Consider the following 17,874-nt stretch of genomic DNA (forward strand, 5'->3'; position numbering starts at 1 on the left):
TGACTGTTTGATATCGAAGACTTGGTTTAGGAGCAGCGCATAATGCCCTTTAGCAGAGTCCTCCAGGCTGCTCCTGCCTTCTCTCCCACTCTCTCTGGAGCATGAGATAGGCACAACCTCCATAAAGTCCTTTTCTTAAGTCCTTTTTTTACCACCACCACCCCCTCCTCCTTTTTGTCCCCTATTTATTTATTTTTCTAGGAAAGAGGGAGGAATGGGATGATGGGATGTCTGACATGCAAGAAGTCTGGGAAGTACAGAGGGGTACCTTGATATAGAGGGTGAAAGGAGGTCATGAGAAAAACAGTCTGGGGAAAAATTGATGACCTTACATGGGAAGAGAAAGCTTGGGTAAAACACAGAAGTCATAAAGGATCTTCACAAATAGAGAAGTTATTGTGGAGATGCAGGAGTCTTGACATAAAAGGGAAGAGTGGAAGGTGGATTGTTGCTGGATATGAAGCAAACCCCAAAAAGCATCTGTGAAGGGGAATAGATGGAGAGCAAGGTGGTCCTGATATATGTAGTATGTTTGGTTTATAGGATTAATGACGTGATCTTGCTTTACGGCACTTTCCTTTTTCGTTGCCTTTTCTGTGTAGAGAACCTGAAAAAATTTGAAGGGGAAATTTCTTACTCTAGTTTTTCCTCTTTAATTCCAAAAGCCTTTTCTACGTGGGAAAGATATTTCAAATTGTATTTAGTTCATCTATTGCAAACTTATTTCTTGTAATTTTAAATTAACTTGGAAAAGTGCATTTTAACCAGTAAAGCTTTTTACATCATTTACATTTGTTTGGCATCAAACTAAAGTAAATTGATTTTGTCTTCCTTAAAAAACAAAACAAAACAAAAAAGCCTCTCATGTTAGACAGGACTACTCTGACATCACAAGTGTTTCTAGAGTATTTCTGTGGGTATCAGAAATCTCTGTGAGCTCTTGAACCTTGTTAAAGAACTAATTGGTTTTGAGTGTTTGAAGAAGTCTGGGGTGATTTCAAGACACAGGTTCAGAGCTGATCGCTATCAGAAGGCAACAGGCAAAACAGAAAAAGCATTCGGAGAACTGGTGAAAAAATCTCTTCTTTTCTCAAGTACATCTTTCATTTTGACTCTTGTGATGCCATCACCTTCCTGAATGTCTAGCTGAGAAGACAGGGCTGGAACTTCTAATTTTGAAAGTCCTCTTAGAGGATCAGCAAACAATCTTATTTCCTCTTTTTGTGCTAAAAGGGGGAGGAGGAGTGTCTGTGGTTTGTGACCAAAAATGTTTTGGGAGACGTGTTATCAATGTAAAATTTCAGTAAAAATTTGAAAGTGGAAAAGGAGCCCAACCTTTTAATATGGTAATCAAAGTGCTGCATTGGGTATCAAGGCTGAATAACTCGACTTCCATTCATTCTTGGGTTTGAATAAATATATTAGCGGTGATCTGATAACAAGTTGTTGCTGGTTTAGTCTGTAACAAAGTAATTCAAGAGTTTGTGTGTGGTTCTGTCTGAAGTGTTGAGTGGGTTGTATAACAGAGGAAAGTAAACTGTCTTGTTCATTCCACAGGATTTAAGAAGTCAGGCTTGTGATAGGAGCTCTACGGAGTGTTTCTCTGAAATACCTCTCAAACTATTTCAGCTGCAAATCTTCAGAAATCCTGTGTGCTTGCTAGTGCTCCGACAGATGCGCGAGCATTTTTCCTATTCATAACTGCTTTGGAGTGCTTTCATTAAAATAAGTAATTACGGACTGTGAGAATCAGATTAGAAACTGCAAACAACAAAGAGAAAATTTAATTCACTCTCTTGTAAGCAAAGTGGAAGTGACATTGTGCGAAAATACCTTTTCTGAAATTTCATCCGAGTAGCTGCCTTGTGATTTTAGCATAATAAAGTAATTTGGAGATCCTACTTCTGACTGTTAACTGCTTGAGGGTGCCCTGTGATGATGCCTGGTGCAGAAATGGTGTTCAGGAGACAATACCCATCCACTGAACAGCCCTGAGCTGCTCGGGGTCCCCCCGGGGAGGGGAAGCAGAACCCTGCGAACAGGGAGGTGGTGAAGCGGTCATCTTCTGCATCTGGCCACAGGTCATGCCCCCGCGCCTCAAGTCCCTGGCTTCGTGGCTCTTAAAGATGCCAGGGTAGAGGCAAGGAGGAGCAGGACCTACTGTTTATAAAATACTGCTGCTAGTTAGAGGGTGTGTTACTGGATGGGGAAAGTAGTAAGTTTAGAAGTGATGTAGGAAACGATTCTTGCAGCAGATCTTGCTGCTGGTGAGCATCCCAGGGGAAATTTACAAAGGCTTTGGGAAGATTTGTCTTATAATGGGAACTTTTTTTTTTTAAATAAGGGGAATAGTTTTTAATAAGGGTGCTGCTTCAGCTTATCGGTACCTTGCTGAACTACCTTGGGTTCAGGTGGAACTTTCACCTGGACCGGCTGAATCCTAGTTAGTCCGTGCAGTTGTGGCTGCTCGTGGGTTGGATTATGACACTTGACAGATAATGAATCTGATCCGCTGTGTCTGTGAAGAATATAGCAGTTTTGTGATCTTGCCTTGGGATGAGGAAGTTGTTTTTTTGAGGGCTTGAGTTTGTTCCATCTTGTATCATCCTAATTTGGTGGCAATTTGTGCATGCATTTAACTTGTTCTGCGAAGAGGTAATATGTACTCAAAGCACCAGAAGACTGGAACCACAAAATCGGAGCTATTTCAGCAGAGGTGGTTCTTTACATTTTTGCTGAAAGAAAAAGAGAGAGAGAAGGAATTTTTAAAATCGTCACATGTCCTAAGCATTACTCCATAAGGTGATTTAGGAATTGTTTTTGACAGTATCGTTTTTGCTACTCACCAGGTTTCTGTTGTTGCCATAACCTTTTTCTGAATGATACCTTTCATGAATTATGAGGCAATGAAGCCAGCTGACTTTATTTAATAAAAAACTTTTCTTATTCACAGTAATGACTAATATTGTGGAAGTGTTTATATAATTTTAAAAAAGTTATGCTTAAGCCATGTGAAAGATTGCCTCGTGTTAAGCGAGTCTGTGCAGAGGTGGGCTGCTGTTGCCTCTTACTGTTTGAAACAGTAGAAGCAAGAAAAGTCAGATTATAGCCATCGGTGGTGCAGGTTTGCCAGTGCTTTATCACAGAAAGATTGGGGAGCATGGTTGTTCTGTCAGGTACTTGATCACACAGAAGCTATAGAGTGGATGCTTACAGTTATAAAGTTAGATGGTATCGTGTTGCGTGGGGATTTTTTTTATTTGCCTCTTTGCCATGGCATCTGTTGTGATGGGATTCCTGCAGTAATTTTAGTAATACTTTGGGCAGACTTTAATAAGGTAAAGAGGAAGATCCGTAGCAGTCTCTTTTATTGGTCGTGCTTGCACTGTATTCATGTAACTTTAAAAAAAAAAAAATCTCATAAATCTTTGCCTGTGCAGTCTGTGCCCAAATACATATCGAACTGAGGAATTTCCTTCTCGGAAACTTCCTCGTTAGTTATTTAAGAACCCAAGAGGGGATGATCCCAGGAAATAAAGCTGTTGCCTCAGTGCTGTAATTGCCCTGCGATATGATCTCGTGTTGAAATGGTATCTTTCCTCTTGATGAAACCTTCTGAGCTGTTGCACAGCATGGGGGTTTTTATAAAACACGCAGACTGAAAGTTCACAGCCCTGTAAAAGGTACTTGAGTTACAGTGAGGAGGAGTATTCCCCTCGCAGCTAATAAAATTGTCAGAATCTCAAGGACGCTGCTGTAGTCCCCTTAGCAAAAGCTCAAAACTGCTACTTGGGTTGAGTCTGATGGAGGACGAACAGGTGGATAATGGGGACTGTAACAGCAGGGTGACAGTGAGAAAGGAGAGATGATACACAGTGATAATTACATGTTAATTAAGGAGAAGAAGAAGGGGGGGGGGCGTGGATGTGGACTGTAAATGCTGTGGCGGGGACTGACAAAGGAGAACGTGGAGGAGCTGATGGTGCCTGGGTCTAGGTGAGTGTCCCCACAGTGGCTTGCTGGAGAAGAGGGTGGCCATGGGAGGAGCATGTGGGGCTGTGTTTTGGTGGCGTGCAAGGTGCTGCTGCTTGCCTTATCCAGCCCCTTCTGGGCAGGGTGCTGCGGAGGCGAAGAGAGCCCCAGTCCTGCTGTCAACTTCTCAGCTGGTTCCCATCGACTGCAAGAGGGTCGACTGCTGGCGGAGCATCTCTCTGTACCTGGGGACCATGTCACAGGGCTGGAGGCTTCTCAGCCTGACTCTGCACAAGCCCCCAGCAGGGATGCTGAAGCCAGGTTCCAGCTTGTAACTGCAGAAAGGGTGGAAACCAAAATGAAATTAGTTATCACAGCGGTAACACCTCACACACCGTACAATATATCAGTTAGTTTCACGTGCCCCAGAAATGTCCTGGAAATTCTGGCGATAACATGCTTAATGTTACCTCCTACCTTACTTAATTTTACTCCATTGGAAAAATATATTGACGTGGATAGAGGGTGACTGAGAAAATGAACAGTGTTGTGAATAGACTGTTGCAAATGATCGCATTTCCACAGCCTAATGAGTTATGGTAATGGGAATGGGCGTAAGCTGCTACCTGGGTGGTTTTAACTGATGTGCTCTCTAATTGCAATGGGATACAAATGAATGCCTTGTCAGCTGCCCGTGTGCATCAAACTAGTAATAAATTAAGCTGCAGAAACCCGATGTTTTGGGAGCGTCGGCCAGTTCACGTGCTTTTCTTAGGGCCTGCTACCATATAATGGTGCTAGTGTCTACCATAATGTACGATACTTCTGTTTTAAAAATAAGTAGCGGAGATGGATACTCTACACGGAAATGCAGACTTCTGCACCAGTACTTGGGACACAGTCAGGTTTTTAGTAAATTCGGGGAGCCCTTAAAAACGGGTGAGAAGCAGCTGTAGACCAGCACTCCTAGGGGTTACTGTGCAGCTGTAAGCATGGTTAAGGCAGGGATTCCTACAGCCGAGAAGCTCTGTGCTGTAGGTGGGGTAAGTATGAAAACATGACAGAGGTGGCAATGACTTTTGCCCTTCTGTTGCTTTTGTTGACAGGAAGAAAGCAGGGAAAAATCCTAGCCACCTTTACCAAAGGATTGCTAGGCTTTTGCAAACGTGTATTTGATGTCTTTCATTTGGGAAGAGCGTCAATCTGTTCCACCCCATGTGTAATAACAATTTGGGGGTTGGGGGGGCTGTGTGCTTGCAGACCTACATCGGTTCGATAGTTGCCTCTGTGAACCCTTACAAGAGCATCCCGGGACTGTACGACTGCGCCGCCGTGGAGCGATACAGCAAGCACCACATGGGAGAGATTGCACCTCATATCTTCGCTGTGGCGAACGAGTGCTACCGCTGCCTTTGGAAGCGCCATGACAACCAGTGTATCCTCATCAGGTAAATGGCTGCGGCTTCTGCTTTGGTTATCCCTGCTGGTGAGCCTTCCCAGGGGGTTTGGGTTTGGGCCACGTGGAGAGGAGAACTCCAAAAGCAAGCAGGCTTTTAAATCGTCAGAGTTTCAGGAGAGAGTTCTCAGCTCGCTCTGTATCATTCTAAGGACCTCTGACAAAATGTTAAGTTTTTTCTTATGCATCTTAAGATTTCATTTAGTGAAAAGACCTATTGTATTTTTGCGCGTTTTTTTGCTACTCGCCCATCTAATGTTACCCTAAGTGCTTTCCCCACCGGTTTGAACGTCCCGGTGCAGCTCAGTAGTTGGTCACCACTGAACCCTGTATTGAGAGGAAAAGAAAATATAACCCACTGGTCTTGAGAAATGCGGTAAATAAGAACAGCAGAAGAGAAAACCCTCCACATTTTAGCCACTTAATTCTGCCTGATTAACCTTCCTTGCTTAATCTCATTGTGCTTTAATTTAATGGTGATTTAATAGCTTCCTGTTTGATCCGCTATGTCACTAGTATTCAGCATCTCACTGCTGCCGAACGTATGTTGAGAGCAGTTGGCATTTCAATAGCTTCTCGCTGCTTTCAGCTCCTCCTTTCTTGCTCCAGAAGAGACGAAAACACTACCACAGAATCACAGAATGGTCAGGGTTGAAAGGGACCTCTGGAGATCATCTAGTCCAACTCCCCTGCCCAAAGCAGGGTCACCTACAGCAGTTGCACAGGACGGCGTCCAGGCGGGTTTTGAATGTCTCCAGAGTGGGAGACTCCACCACCTCTCTGGGCAGCCTGTGCCAGTGCTCTGCCACCCTCAAAGTAAAGAAGTTCCTCCTCATGTTTAGATGGAACTTCCTATGTTCAAGTTTGTGTCGATTACCTCTTGTCCTATCACTGGGCACCACTGAAAAAAGACTGCCAGCTCTTTTCCCTCTCCCCTGCCTGCCAGCTCAGCTGTGTGGGACCGCATGCGGGCTGGGAAACCGAAGCCTTTCCCTCTGGATCGGCAGGAGCAGCCCAGTGGCGATGGGGCTCTGAGCCAGGGGTGACGCTTGGGGTGAGAGGGGGTGAAGAGAGCTTGTGTTTCCCTTCCCTCTCCTCTCTCACTTCTGCAGTGTTTTTTTGCGATTAAACCTGTCTGCTCTCGCCTTCCTGCAGCCTACCAGAACAAGTTAAATGTGGAGAGCTCTTCAGACGCGAGGTGACACGATTTCGGCTGTCTCCCGACCTCCACAGGAGCCCTCTCGACAGCCGTGGGACTGCGGCATGGGGCAGGCGGTGGGGCAGAGAGGAGGGGGTGAAGCGGCGTGAGAGCAGTGCCTTTTGCAACGGGCGCTTTCTACCGGCATTTAAGATTCCAGGCCAGTTTGCAAGGCTTGCCGGATAAGAGGAGGCTTTGGCACGTGTAGTTCAGCACCCAAGCTGTTGTTGGACACGTGGACCAGATGCAACACAGCTAGGTCTGCTTCCAACTTTCTTCAGGCTCTCGGGTCGCAGTCCCCGCCTGCCCTCGCCTCTAGGCAGGTTCTGCCTGGCAGAGGCACAAAGGCGGAGAGGGGGCTGGGTGTGTTTTTCAGCTTTCTTCAGCTGTATTTCTCCTTTTTGTTATTTAATACATAGTGCTGTACATATCAAGCTGAGTCCAGGTGAAACTCCAAGAAAAAATGAAACGCGCCAGAGATCTTTGTCATGTGAACATAGCTAGGCTGGAGTCATGATTTTTTTTGTTTCAATACCAGGTATTTACTTGCAAACAGCCAATGTACCCAAATTATGGGGACCGAAATAATTCCTGGTGCCTAGCAGGTGGCCGTTGGTGTTTTTGCCATTCTGTACTGGCCCAAGTATTTTACCTTTCCTTCCAGTTCCTCACAAGCTGCCAAGAGAAAAGCAGGTTGTGTCCTAAAAAGGACCTAAGTAGGAGTCTCTGATGTTCCAGAGGAGTCTCCAGCAGTCACCACTCTGTAAACCATGTGCTTTGGTACAGATAAGCCGTAACATGGAGAAGTTTTGCATTAGCAGTCCCTTTTAAAATTGTTTACTGTGGTCATGGATTAAAACAATGATTTGTTCAGCGTTTCAGACAAGTGTCACAATACAACCTTATAAGGGTATCTTGTTTCTACAGAAAGTGAGGGAACGTGCAATTCAAATCAAAAATTAAAAAGTCAAACGTGCTCTCCTAAAACAGTTTTATCTGCTGTATCTGTGAAGGACTCGGAGCAGGATTTTTTTTTTAAATTACGGAAGGTTTTCAGTGGGCCTCGTGAGGGTTTAGGAAGGTCCCTGTGATCACATACTTAGTTTGGGGCATCAGAAATGTACTTGTCATCTTCAGCGTCCTGGTCCTTCCTGTATCTTTTACTGGCTTTGAATTAGGTGTTGCAACAAGTCACTCTCAGGCTTTCTTGGTTACTACTGACATTTGAAAAAAAAAAAAAAAGGTCAAGTGGAGCTCTGCAGTGTCTGAATTCAGACAAATATTCTGGTCTTGTATTTAATGTAAGAGATGATATAAAGGAAAATTTTGTTGCATCATGAAAACACAATAAACAGTTGCATCCAGTTAAAATGAGTGAATTGTTCGTGTAGGTTTCACATTCTGATATGCACACTCCGCCTCCCCCTGACTTTGGGATCTAAAAACTCAGCTGCAAGTTGTGAGAGCCCCCTGAGGGTAAAGTACTGAACGCTTTCTTCTGATCCTCTGGACTTGAAGTGCCCCCTGCTGGCATCCAGAATTAGCTCAGCTTTATTTTGGAACTGCTTTCTTTAGGCATTGGGTTCAAACACCTGTGAAAAAGCTTCGACTGTTTTGAAATGCTTGGGATAGTTGTGTGGGGTAAGATCAGAGGGTTAAGGCAAGAACCTGAATTAAAAACTGTCATCAGTAGTGACTCAAAATGTAATATAAATGTGAAACTTTTTTCCAGTATAACCACCCAGACCAGAGGTGAAAAGGAAAGAAATATGGAAGAGATGATATTAAATGGAGCTATCCGAAGATGCTTATTTATTCATCTGTGTTACACAGGCTTGTTTTAATTCATGATAATGCTATAAAAAAAAGATCTAGCAGCCTAAAATGTCAACAAATGGCACATTGGAGAAGCTGTGTACAACATGTGCATTAGAATATTTGCACAGTTGTGAAATGGTATTTTTGCTCTCCCTGGCTAAAAATTGTTTATCTGGCTATTGAGCGAGAGTTTTCATGTAGACAAAAACATACACATCAATGAATGCTCAGTTCCGTATTGATCTGAACCTTACCACAGAGTCCAGTTTCATTTAAAACAGAAAAAGAAAAGCCCAGCACAGTTAACTTTGATGCTACAACAGACATGTTAAAAAAAAAAAAAAAAAAAAAAAAAGAACATCTGATTTTTGCAGCTGAGTGCCTCGGCAGGAGCATGAAGGGAGTCCATCTTACTCAAGGAATAGCCAAACAGCTTGTCCAGACATAGGGAAGGGACTGAGTACCCCCCCAGATTAGCTGATGTTCACAAGTTGGGACCAAGTTCAAATTTCCACCCCTTTATTGTAAGAATAGGAAAATATCTTTAAGGGTTGGGTTGGTTTTGTTTTTTTTTTGTTGCTGCTCTGTTTGAGGTGGTCTAGTCTTTGCACAAGCAAACACGTGCTCTTCTCTCAGCTTATCCACTTTAAAGCACTCAAAAAGTAGTGCAAAGCAGTCGAAGGAGCAGCAGCAGTCACCCTCAATGACATTCCAGTCTGTGCCGTGAGGGAAATCACAGTCTGACACCAGTTTGTTCTCTCTTATCATCTGGTGGCCTGACACTTTTGTTGTTGTTCAGCTTGAGAATCAATGTGAACCAAAGTACTCTTTGGACAAGACCCAGCCTTGTGATGGGAAGACGTTCTTATGAGGCTGACACACCAAAATTCACATGTGCATTTGATGAACTGTATTTGCTGAGAAGGCAAATGTCTGTGTGTATGTGTCTCTGGGATTTTGAAGGCAGCAGACAGAACTGAGAAGGGATTTAGAGCTGTGTTGATACTGCCTCACTCATGTTATGTCCTTCAGAATGAGGAGTCTCTCTTGGTGACCCTTTTTCCCACTCCGGCAGTCTGGAGTCCAGGCTGCTGTGCCCTTAGCAAGCTGCCCTGCGTAGAAGTAGTCATGGATAAAGTCTAAAGATCCCCCAAGGTGGGGGCCTTGTGGGTTGCCGTCACACTTAACGTATTCACAATACCGAATGTAGTGCATGTGGTATGAGCTGGGCACTTAAACTCCCAGGGTGGAAAGGCTGCTGGAAAGGTTGGCTGTGCACTAAAAAATTCACCCTTTTCCTGGCCTTGGCGAGTTCTTGTAGGCATAGGCTTTCCAAGGAGTCCGAAGAATTGATCCCACTTAACCTACCATTATTGTATGTACTGAAGGGTTGAATAAACAACTTGAAAGTTTAGCATGCTGCTTCTTGATTTTTGTCTCGTTAGAACTTTTTTGGTAAAGCATTTTGTAAAGGAAAAATGCAGAGCCAACTTGAGGCACATAAAATTACGAGTCCTGAGCTGAGCAATACCATGGAGGGGTGAGATCTTACTGTCGTGCCAGAGGGCTCCAGGAACCCATCCACTCGATGCTCAACAGTAATTGTAAAACTGAATAGACTAGAGTGGTTATGAGCGAATTAATAGAGAACATTGGGTAAATCCATCATTTGCTCATATCTTGAGTATTTTGCGTGAGCCTTTTTCCCCCTTGCTTGATATCCAAGAAGACTTTGCAGAACTGGAGGTGGTTCAGAGGGGAAGAGAAAGGAGCAATCAAAAGTGTAGCGTGGCTCCGTATGTGGGAATGGCTAACGGAGACGGGTGACTTGAATTGGGGGTGCTATCCCTGAAGTCATGCAGGGTAGAGAGAGGGAGCGCTGGGATGAATTGTTGATTTCTCAGACGTCAAGGGTAAAACTAAATTAAAAATGCTTCAGTATTTGAGATGGTTGAAACATATCAGCAGGTATCATACTTGTATGAAGCTTTATGAAACATTTTAAAGACTCTCTGATTCTTCTTGGGAAACACTTAGATCTCAGCTACAAAACTCTGTCTCATTATGTTTTCTGAGTGCCTCTTCTCTGATTATTTTTGTATTTGTTGGCATTCATGTGCAGGAAAATGCCATGCTGCTTTCTTGGGCTGCACCTTTCTTCTTTGCTTTTTACTAGAAAGCATCATTATACTTTGCAGTAACCTAAAATCACCAGGGTCACCTCGCAGCAATGGCACAACAAAAGACTGTCAAATAAACTAAGTTTGCTCCGCATGCCCAGCTGTGCTCCATCAAAGTCTCCCGCTTGCTACAGTGAAAAGCGTAGAATGAGACCAAAATGTACCTCCTTTCATTGGGAGTAAACTGGAATTAGGAATTAGGAAAACTAGGAATTAGGCTGCAGCTTAGGATATAATGCTACGTCTTCAGATGAAAAGTAAGCGAACCAGACAAACTTTAACCACAAGTTATGTTTCTTAATGGCTCATGGTGTGTTTTTAATTATAAGGCTATGTAATTGAAGGGAAATGAGCCAAAGTTATACCTTCCCTTTTTAGAGTATTGATTTTGAAGAGAAACTGAGTATATTGCCTTCAGTTTATCAACAAGATTGGTTATTAACAGTTTGTTTTTAAAATGTCAATTTAGCATTATCAGATAGCTTTGTTCTGTGGGTGAAGATGAGAGGTTTTACATCTCTGATGGTTACAACAGGTGAAAATTGTATATTTTGAACTCAGGTGAATCTGGTTTATTTGGATGGGCATATAAAAAGTTTGTTTAAAGAACACGTAGCTCGTTAAGAATATCAGTGTTAATTATACTAGTAGGCTTTATGTGTTATAATATGCAGCGGTGTCTGACCTCCTCCTTCTCCCAGCAGGGCTCCCTCCTTAGCTTGATTGCTGCAACATAATCCCAAACCCTCCCAGCGTAATTCGTATTCTGGACTTTCTCCCCAACCATTGCCATGCCTTTGTTCCAGCTTTGTTTTTCCATGTTGGTGAGAATTGCTGGTGGTTGTTTGTATCCAGAGAGCTCTTTGTTGGGTCATGTGTGTTGTGTACATCCTTATGCAATCACAACTGTGAAATGCTGTCTGAACAGTGGTATGAAGTCTAAAGATAGCTTGCATTTTGTGTCGAATGCCATATTCAGCAAGCTTAAAGGGGTATTCTGCTGCCGTTTGGGTATCATTTCTAATCACCCCAGTCTTCCTGACCTCCAGTTGTTTAGAGTGTGGAGGGCTGACCAGGCAGAGGGCTTTTCCCCTGGCAGGGGGAACTGTGCAAACGCTTTCCTCCTCTTCTTTCAGTGGCGAAAGTGGTGCTGGTAAGACAGAAAGCACTAAGCTGATTCTCAAGTTCTTGTCTGCAATGAGCCAACATTCGCTGGAGCTGTCCTGCAGAGAGAAGACCTCCTGTGTGGAGCAAGCTATTCTTGAGAGCAGGTACTAGATCTGTCAATACGCAGGTATTATTTCCAGAAGACATAAGCCTTGTCATTGAAATAAGAGCTTGCCATGTAATTACAGTTGTGGGTGCGTTTACTGAACAATAAAGTGAATATTGGAAAGGGGGAAACTTTCCATTAAACAAAATTACCTGGCTGCTGTAGACAGTTACATGGTATATCTTAGTGAAGCAAAAAGATGCAGAGTTTTGAAATGGGTGATGCTTTAGCGGTGGCTTTCATTTTTGTTTGGGGCTGAGTTCAAATAATCAGAGTGAGGGAGATGGGTGATGGGAGGGAGAAACCATTGGTTTGGTTTGTATAGCCTGAGGATAAGGTAGAACAAGATACAGCATGGTGAGGATAAAGTGCGCAAGTGGTAAAAACATGCTGAGGAAAGGGAGGATAAGCAGAACAGATAAGAAAGATGAGTAAATGCATCAGATAAATTGGACACACTCCACGCAAGCAAAAAAATCTCTGAGTGTTCAAATGAAATAACACATGGCTCTAAACTATTTAAAAACAAAGACAATTTGAGATGCTATTACTTTTGTTTATCATGCTTCATCTCTGTTTTACCTGCTGTATCTTGATGTAATTAATTTTTTAATTGCCTTAGGACAAGGACTATTTTCCCTACATCTGTCTAGCAATTTGCATGTGCTGAGATTTCTTAGTTCTATAATTTGAGTAGTGCAGTGAGAATTGCATGCATCTTTTGAGCAGTTACAGATTAAGCTGTGAAGTAGTTTAGTACGATTAATCTTCCTGTTGCTTGAATACTGGCATCTTGTGATAGAAAATTGAGATGCCCATTGTTAATAAATTGAGGATAATACTGAGAATTTAGGCTGTGGCTGAGGAGGGCGTCAGAAGCGAGCTTTGCAAAGTGCTGTTCCTTTCGCCTGTCCCATGTGAAACCATTTGCACGCTGGTCACACATTAACGCTCTTGTCGTTCTTCTGTATTTTAACAGCCCAATCATGGAAGCTTTTGGCAACGCGAAGACTGTTTACAACAACAACTCGAGTCGCTTTGGGAAGTTTATTCAGCTGAACATCTGTCAGAAAGGAAACATTCAGGGAGGAAGAATTATAGATTGTATCCTCGTTTGGTGATTTTTACTGCCGTTTGCGGGCAGCCCCCACGTACCTCCTCTATGGAGGGCTGAGAGAGAAGCGGCTCACCCTTGTCTGCCCTGTCACCCCATCCTGAAACATACACAATTAAATTGAGCTGATGGAGGTGGGAAAGGGAAGCAGTAGCACGAAATTCTGCGTGTGTTTGTGCGTGTGCACACATGCATTTGTGGCAGGGTGGGGGTTATATACTCTTGGAGGACCAGGATTTTGTGTTGCTGCTGCTGCTGGCATGGTTCATGTGCATGTTCCTACGTAGTGAGCTAAACCAGCCGGAGTTCTTGGGGATAATTTCAGTTGTCAGCTATTTCCCTCATTTCTTATATCCTAAGATAAGCTTCTTACTTTTCTGGAAAAGTACTTGAAAGGGCAGAACTGCAGAATTTCTTCAGTGTGAGCCTGGGTGGGTCAAATCCTTGGATTTGTCCTTCGTTTGGCAAAATTGGGCTGCGAGCCAGCTCCACCAGAGCACCAGAGGTGTGGGGATGAGGAATGTACTGAGGGGATTCGACCTAGCGTTTTGAACGTAAGCGGCTTTTGCGGTGGGACAGATTTCATCCTTAAAGTGGTTTCCACGTTTTAGGGAAAAGAAAAAGTAAAGGAAAGCAGATGTCGTTTAAAATCCAGAACATGACTGGTCCAGTTTTGATGGGAGGAGGAGAAGGAAATGTGGGAGCACACTGGTATTAGAACTTCTGCAATATTATTGTTGCTAATTTATTCATCTTGTTATGGCAGTAGGCATGTCGTAAGAAAAGATCATGATGCTCTTGCTATTGTCTCAAATGAAAGAAGGAAGATTACAAATAGCTTGTGCATTAATTGCTTTTTAATTTATTCCTTGACTGAAGTTTTTCTTCCTGATTATAGATTTATTGGAAAAAGTAAGTTGATGTTTGCTTTTGATCAGTTAATTTTTGTTTGATTTAGTACTTTCTTTGAAATTGTGGTTGAAAAAGTCTTCTTAAAAATGATTGCTTAAATGAAAACTATTTTTTACTTTGACAGAATCGTGTAGTAAGACAAAACCCCGGGGAAAGAAATTATCATATATTCTATGCTCTGCTGGCAGGGATAGAAGAGAGAGAGAAAGGTGAGTGGCAAAGTGCAAGTCACACAACCGTAGTGGCTTTCTGCTAGCAGTCAGCCATGGTGACAGCGGTGGAGAATTTAACTGTAGAAACCTGCTAACCCAAGCGGAGAAATAGGTTATTTATTCAGCCGGGATTCAGTGAGTGTGAATTTGAGCTCAACTTGATAAAGCGACCTGCTTAGTTGAAGAATGTCACCGAGCTGCCGGTAATTTTTCTCCCAGCTTCTGCTGTGGCTCTGGGAAAATTACTTGGGGACAAACACGCCTTATTTGGTTCAAGCTGAATATTTTTGCTGGTACTAAATAACTCCACAGCAACAAAGAGAAATAATTCAGGTTCCTCTATCCTCTCTCATAAAGAATAAATCCACTGAACAAAAGAAATGACATTTGTATATGTGCAAAATTGCCTAAAGCTGTCTCGGCATCTCCCTTTGGGCCCGCTGTCTCTGCATGCTAAAAAGTAGAGTTAACTCCATTGTGCAGCTAAATAAAGCAAAAACCAGCAAAATAAAGCACCGTATCTGATTTTATATTAAAACTTTTAGTGCATCATCATCATAATTTCTAAGCAAATTAATTGTGAGCTGTTTAACTCTGACATAATAATTTGTGGAGTGCTTTTGTTCGGGGATTTTTTTCACTCGTTCTCTTTTCTCTCCTCATTAGATGCTTTTTACTTATCTGTACCGGAGAACTACCACTACCTGAATCAGTCTGGATGTATAGCGGATAAGACAATCAGTGACAAAGATTCTTACAAGGAAGTCATTGTGAGTTGTTTCCCTGGTTCTTTATGCTTTAAAAATGCTGGAGGATCAGGCACCTGGAGCCCACTGACAGAGAGGGGGACAAAGCCTTCCTGTGCTTACCTGCGCGCGCAGCGCTCTCATTGGGACACTAATCTTACAAGGACTTACATTTTCTCGTAACACATCACTGTCGTTTTGAGCATGTCTTTACCTTCCCTCCAGTATTTGATTTTTCCTCTTACCGTTTCACAGTGTGCTATAATTTAGTGAAATGATAACGTTTTGGAATGAAAATAATATCAGTTGGGAAGACGGTAAGGCATTCCCATGTCTTTGCTTTTCCCTGCGTTGTTTTATACTACCGCTATGTCTGCTTCCACTGTTTTTCTGTCCTAAAGCTTTGCCCAGGTCATGTAGCATCTACTGGGTCGAGTCCGCAGTGCAGCACATGGGGAGCGAAGCACGCGGGCTTCTGTGACTGTCTTAAGTTGCAGCTGGGAAATCCAATTGTATGGAATAACTTACACAATAGAGTTGGAGAAAACGTAAACACAGATTAAAAAACAGCTCCTGATGGAGTCTTTCCCTGAACGGCTTTGTGTCTTATACCCACACCAATTAGCTACCGTAATGAGTCTATACTGACTGTTAGGATAATTGCTTACTGTATCACCGAGGTGCTATGTGTAAGACTTTAAAAATCAGACAAAATATTTGGTTTTACACCCTTCACCAAACTATTTTTGCTTAACTATGTTAATCTCTTTGACAAATTGACAAATTCATGTGTAGCAGATGCAGCGGTTATTTTTTAGTGTAAAAAAGCCTCATCTAGTATGGCGGAAGGAGGTGTCGGAAAAGTTGGTAACTTATCTATATTGTAGTCACATGCTTAAGTTGATTAGCGTAACGTTTAATTTGTGCTAATCATCCCAGGGTAGGCAGAGCATGAAATCAGCTGGGCAGGTGACGCTTGCGTGCTTGGTGCAGGGGCTGAGGCTGCGTTCCCAGAGCAGGAGGCAGACAGAAACCCCACAGTGCACCCTCGCCTGTCTTTTCCTATTATAGTCATCCCCTTTGCCTATTTTTATTGTGGTTTGAGTCCCAGAAATGTTACTTAGGGAAAACTTTTTTTGTTCAGGAGACAGGGAGGAACTGCGTGGTGAGCGTGGGCACGAACTCCTCGTGCTGCCGCCTTTCTGAGAGCTCTGTAGTGAAAGGTCTTCTATACAAAATAAACCTTCAACCTTTATCTCTTCTCTGCTTTTAATTGTGGAATGAGTCTGAGGCTTTTCCATTTCTAACTGTTGATTTATGAAAGGTAAATTGTGTCACGTGTCATCTGTCAGACACTTGCAGTGACCATAACATGATGAGTCTAACTATAAGGGTATAAAACTGTCATCTGGTCTTAGACAGGCTCATACTAGACGCACATTTGGGCAATTCTGGTAATTTCGAGAGGCATACAATTACTTACCCCTTCTATGTCAGAGGAAAGCATATGTTCTTTCTCTTGTTTTAATATTTCCTTATATATTTGCTATTCTTCTCATTTATGTAGTTGAGCCTTGATCTTTGCCAAGTTGGGTATTCATAAATTCAACACATTTTATATAGGTCTCTTTTTCTTGCTCAGTTTTGCTGTAAGATGTCAGACCACAGTGGCAGGATGTGTGTTTGAGCTTCATGGCTTGCCCAGAATATGCTACAAAAGGGCTCCTCTGTATCTCCTTGGCTGAGAAAACAAATGAGCAAATCTTACGTGTTGCTGTGTTTCCTCCCCCATGCCTTGTTCCCTGCAAGGCTAATTGGCAAAATTTGGTAAAAACACAGAGGAGGTTATCAGTTACTCATGCAAATTAGTGAAATTGCGTCTGATGCACGACTCAGTAGGGCGTTCCAATAGTTATACAGTTTTAATGAAGAATTTGAAAGCAAATTACAGCAGCCTTACAGCACCAAAAGCAGGTTTCTTAAAATGAGTGATACTTACGTGTTCCGAGATGTCCCCGTCATGTCTTACAGTGGTTTGATTTGGGATGAAACCAAAGGAGTTGACTCCTGCCAGCCCTCTGTCAGTCCTGACTTGCTTTACTGAGGCCTGACAACACTGTTGGTGGGTTTGTCCTTGTCCCCAATTTTGAGTCGGTGCGTGTGTTATTGAAGAAGCTCACGTGTCGTTCCAGACTGCCATGGAGGTGATGCAGTTCAGCAAGGAGGAGGTGCGAGAAGTTTTGAGGCTGTTGGCTGGCATTTTGCACCTAGGAAACGTCGAGTTCATCACTGCTGGTGGGGCACAAGTGTCCTTTAAAACAGGTGAGAAGGCTGTGCAGCCAAATGTAAATGTTTCTTGAGGTTGTGAAAGCTATATTCGTTGCTGGTATATCTGACCATAGCAAGGACAAACAGTGAAAGGGTCTTACTGCTTTTTAGCATCTGTAAATGTTGATTAAGATGTATTTTTTGGCTTTTTGACAGGTAAGGCACACTAGTCTGCTGCTAGGTCTTAACAAGGGAAGGCCTTGGCCACTTATTTATTCCATTAAGAGTGATGAGATTCCATTTTAATCTAATTCCTTATTTGAAATATTCTCAAGTTGATAAAACCTAAGTTCTCAAGTACGTTCCTTAAGTGAGATCTCCACTGAAGGTATCTTATGTTAGAACTTTCAATGCCTCAATTCCAAATCTGAAAGTATGTGCTGGTATGTCTAAAGATTGGGCTGGCGAGCATTTTAAATGTTTGTTCGAATATGACAAAGAGTAGCATTATGTACTGCTTTATATACCACATTATAGCAAAATTGCAAATTAAAGTATGCATGTAAGAAAAAAATCTCATTGGTTTTCTTTAGCTTCATCAACCCGAGGCAAGCTGAAATGCATTCATGTGGACAAAGAGGGAATTACTGTTTGTATCTGGAAAAATATGTTAGTGTAAGCAGTTGATTGTTTGGATCCTTGATATGTAACATTAAGAGGAAAAT

General features: G+C 42.7%; 1 protein-coding gene across 1 annotated transcript in view; it reads left to right on the forward strand.

The window, feature by feature from the left end:
• MYO10 (myosin X) overlaps positions 1-17,874 on the forward strand; it is a gene marked incomplete at its 5' end in the record, with an annotated part of 170,062 nt that overhangs the window by 83,088 nt on the left and 69,100 nt on the right. Inside the window, 7 exon segments of the mRNA XM_082479786.1 lie at positions 5,233-5,420; positions 11,761-11,895; positions 12,877-13,001; positions 13,910-13,923; positions 14,048-14,132; positions 14,802-14,905; positions 17,074-17,203. Coding sequence (XP_082335912.1) covers positions 5,233-5,420; positions 11,761-11,895; positions 12,877-13,001; positions 13,910-13,923; positions 14,048-14,132; positions 14,802-14,905; positions 17,074-17,203 — 781 coding nt within the window.

The sequence above is a fragment of the Vanellus vanellus genome (assembly GCF_965231255.1).
Source record: "Vanellus vanellus genome assembly, chromosome: 2".
Lineage (NCBI taxonomy): Eukaryota > Metazoa > Chordata > Aves > Charadriiformes > Charadriidae > Vanellus > Vanellus vanellus.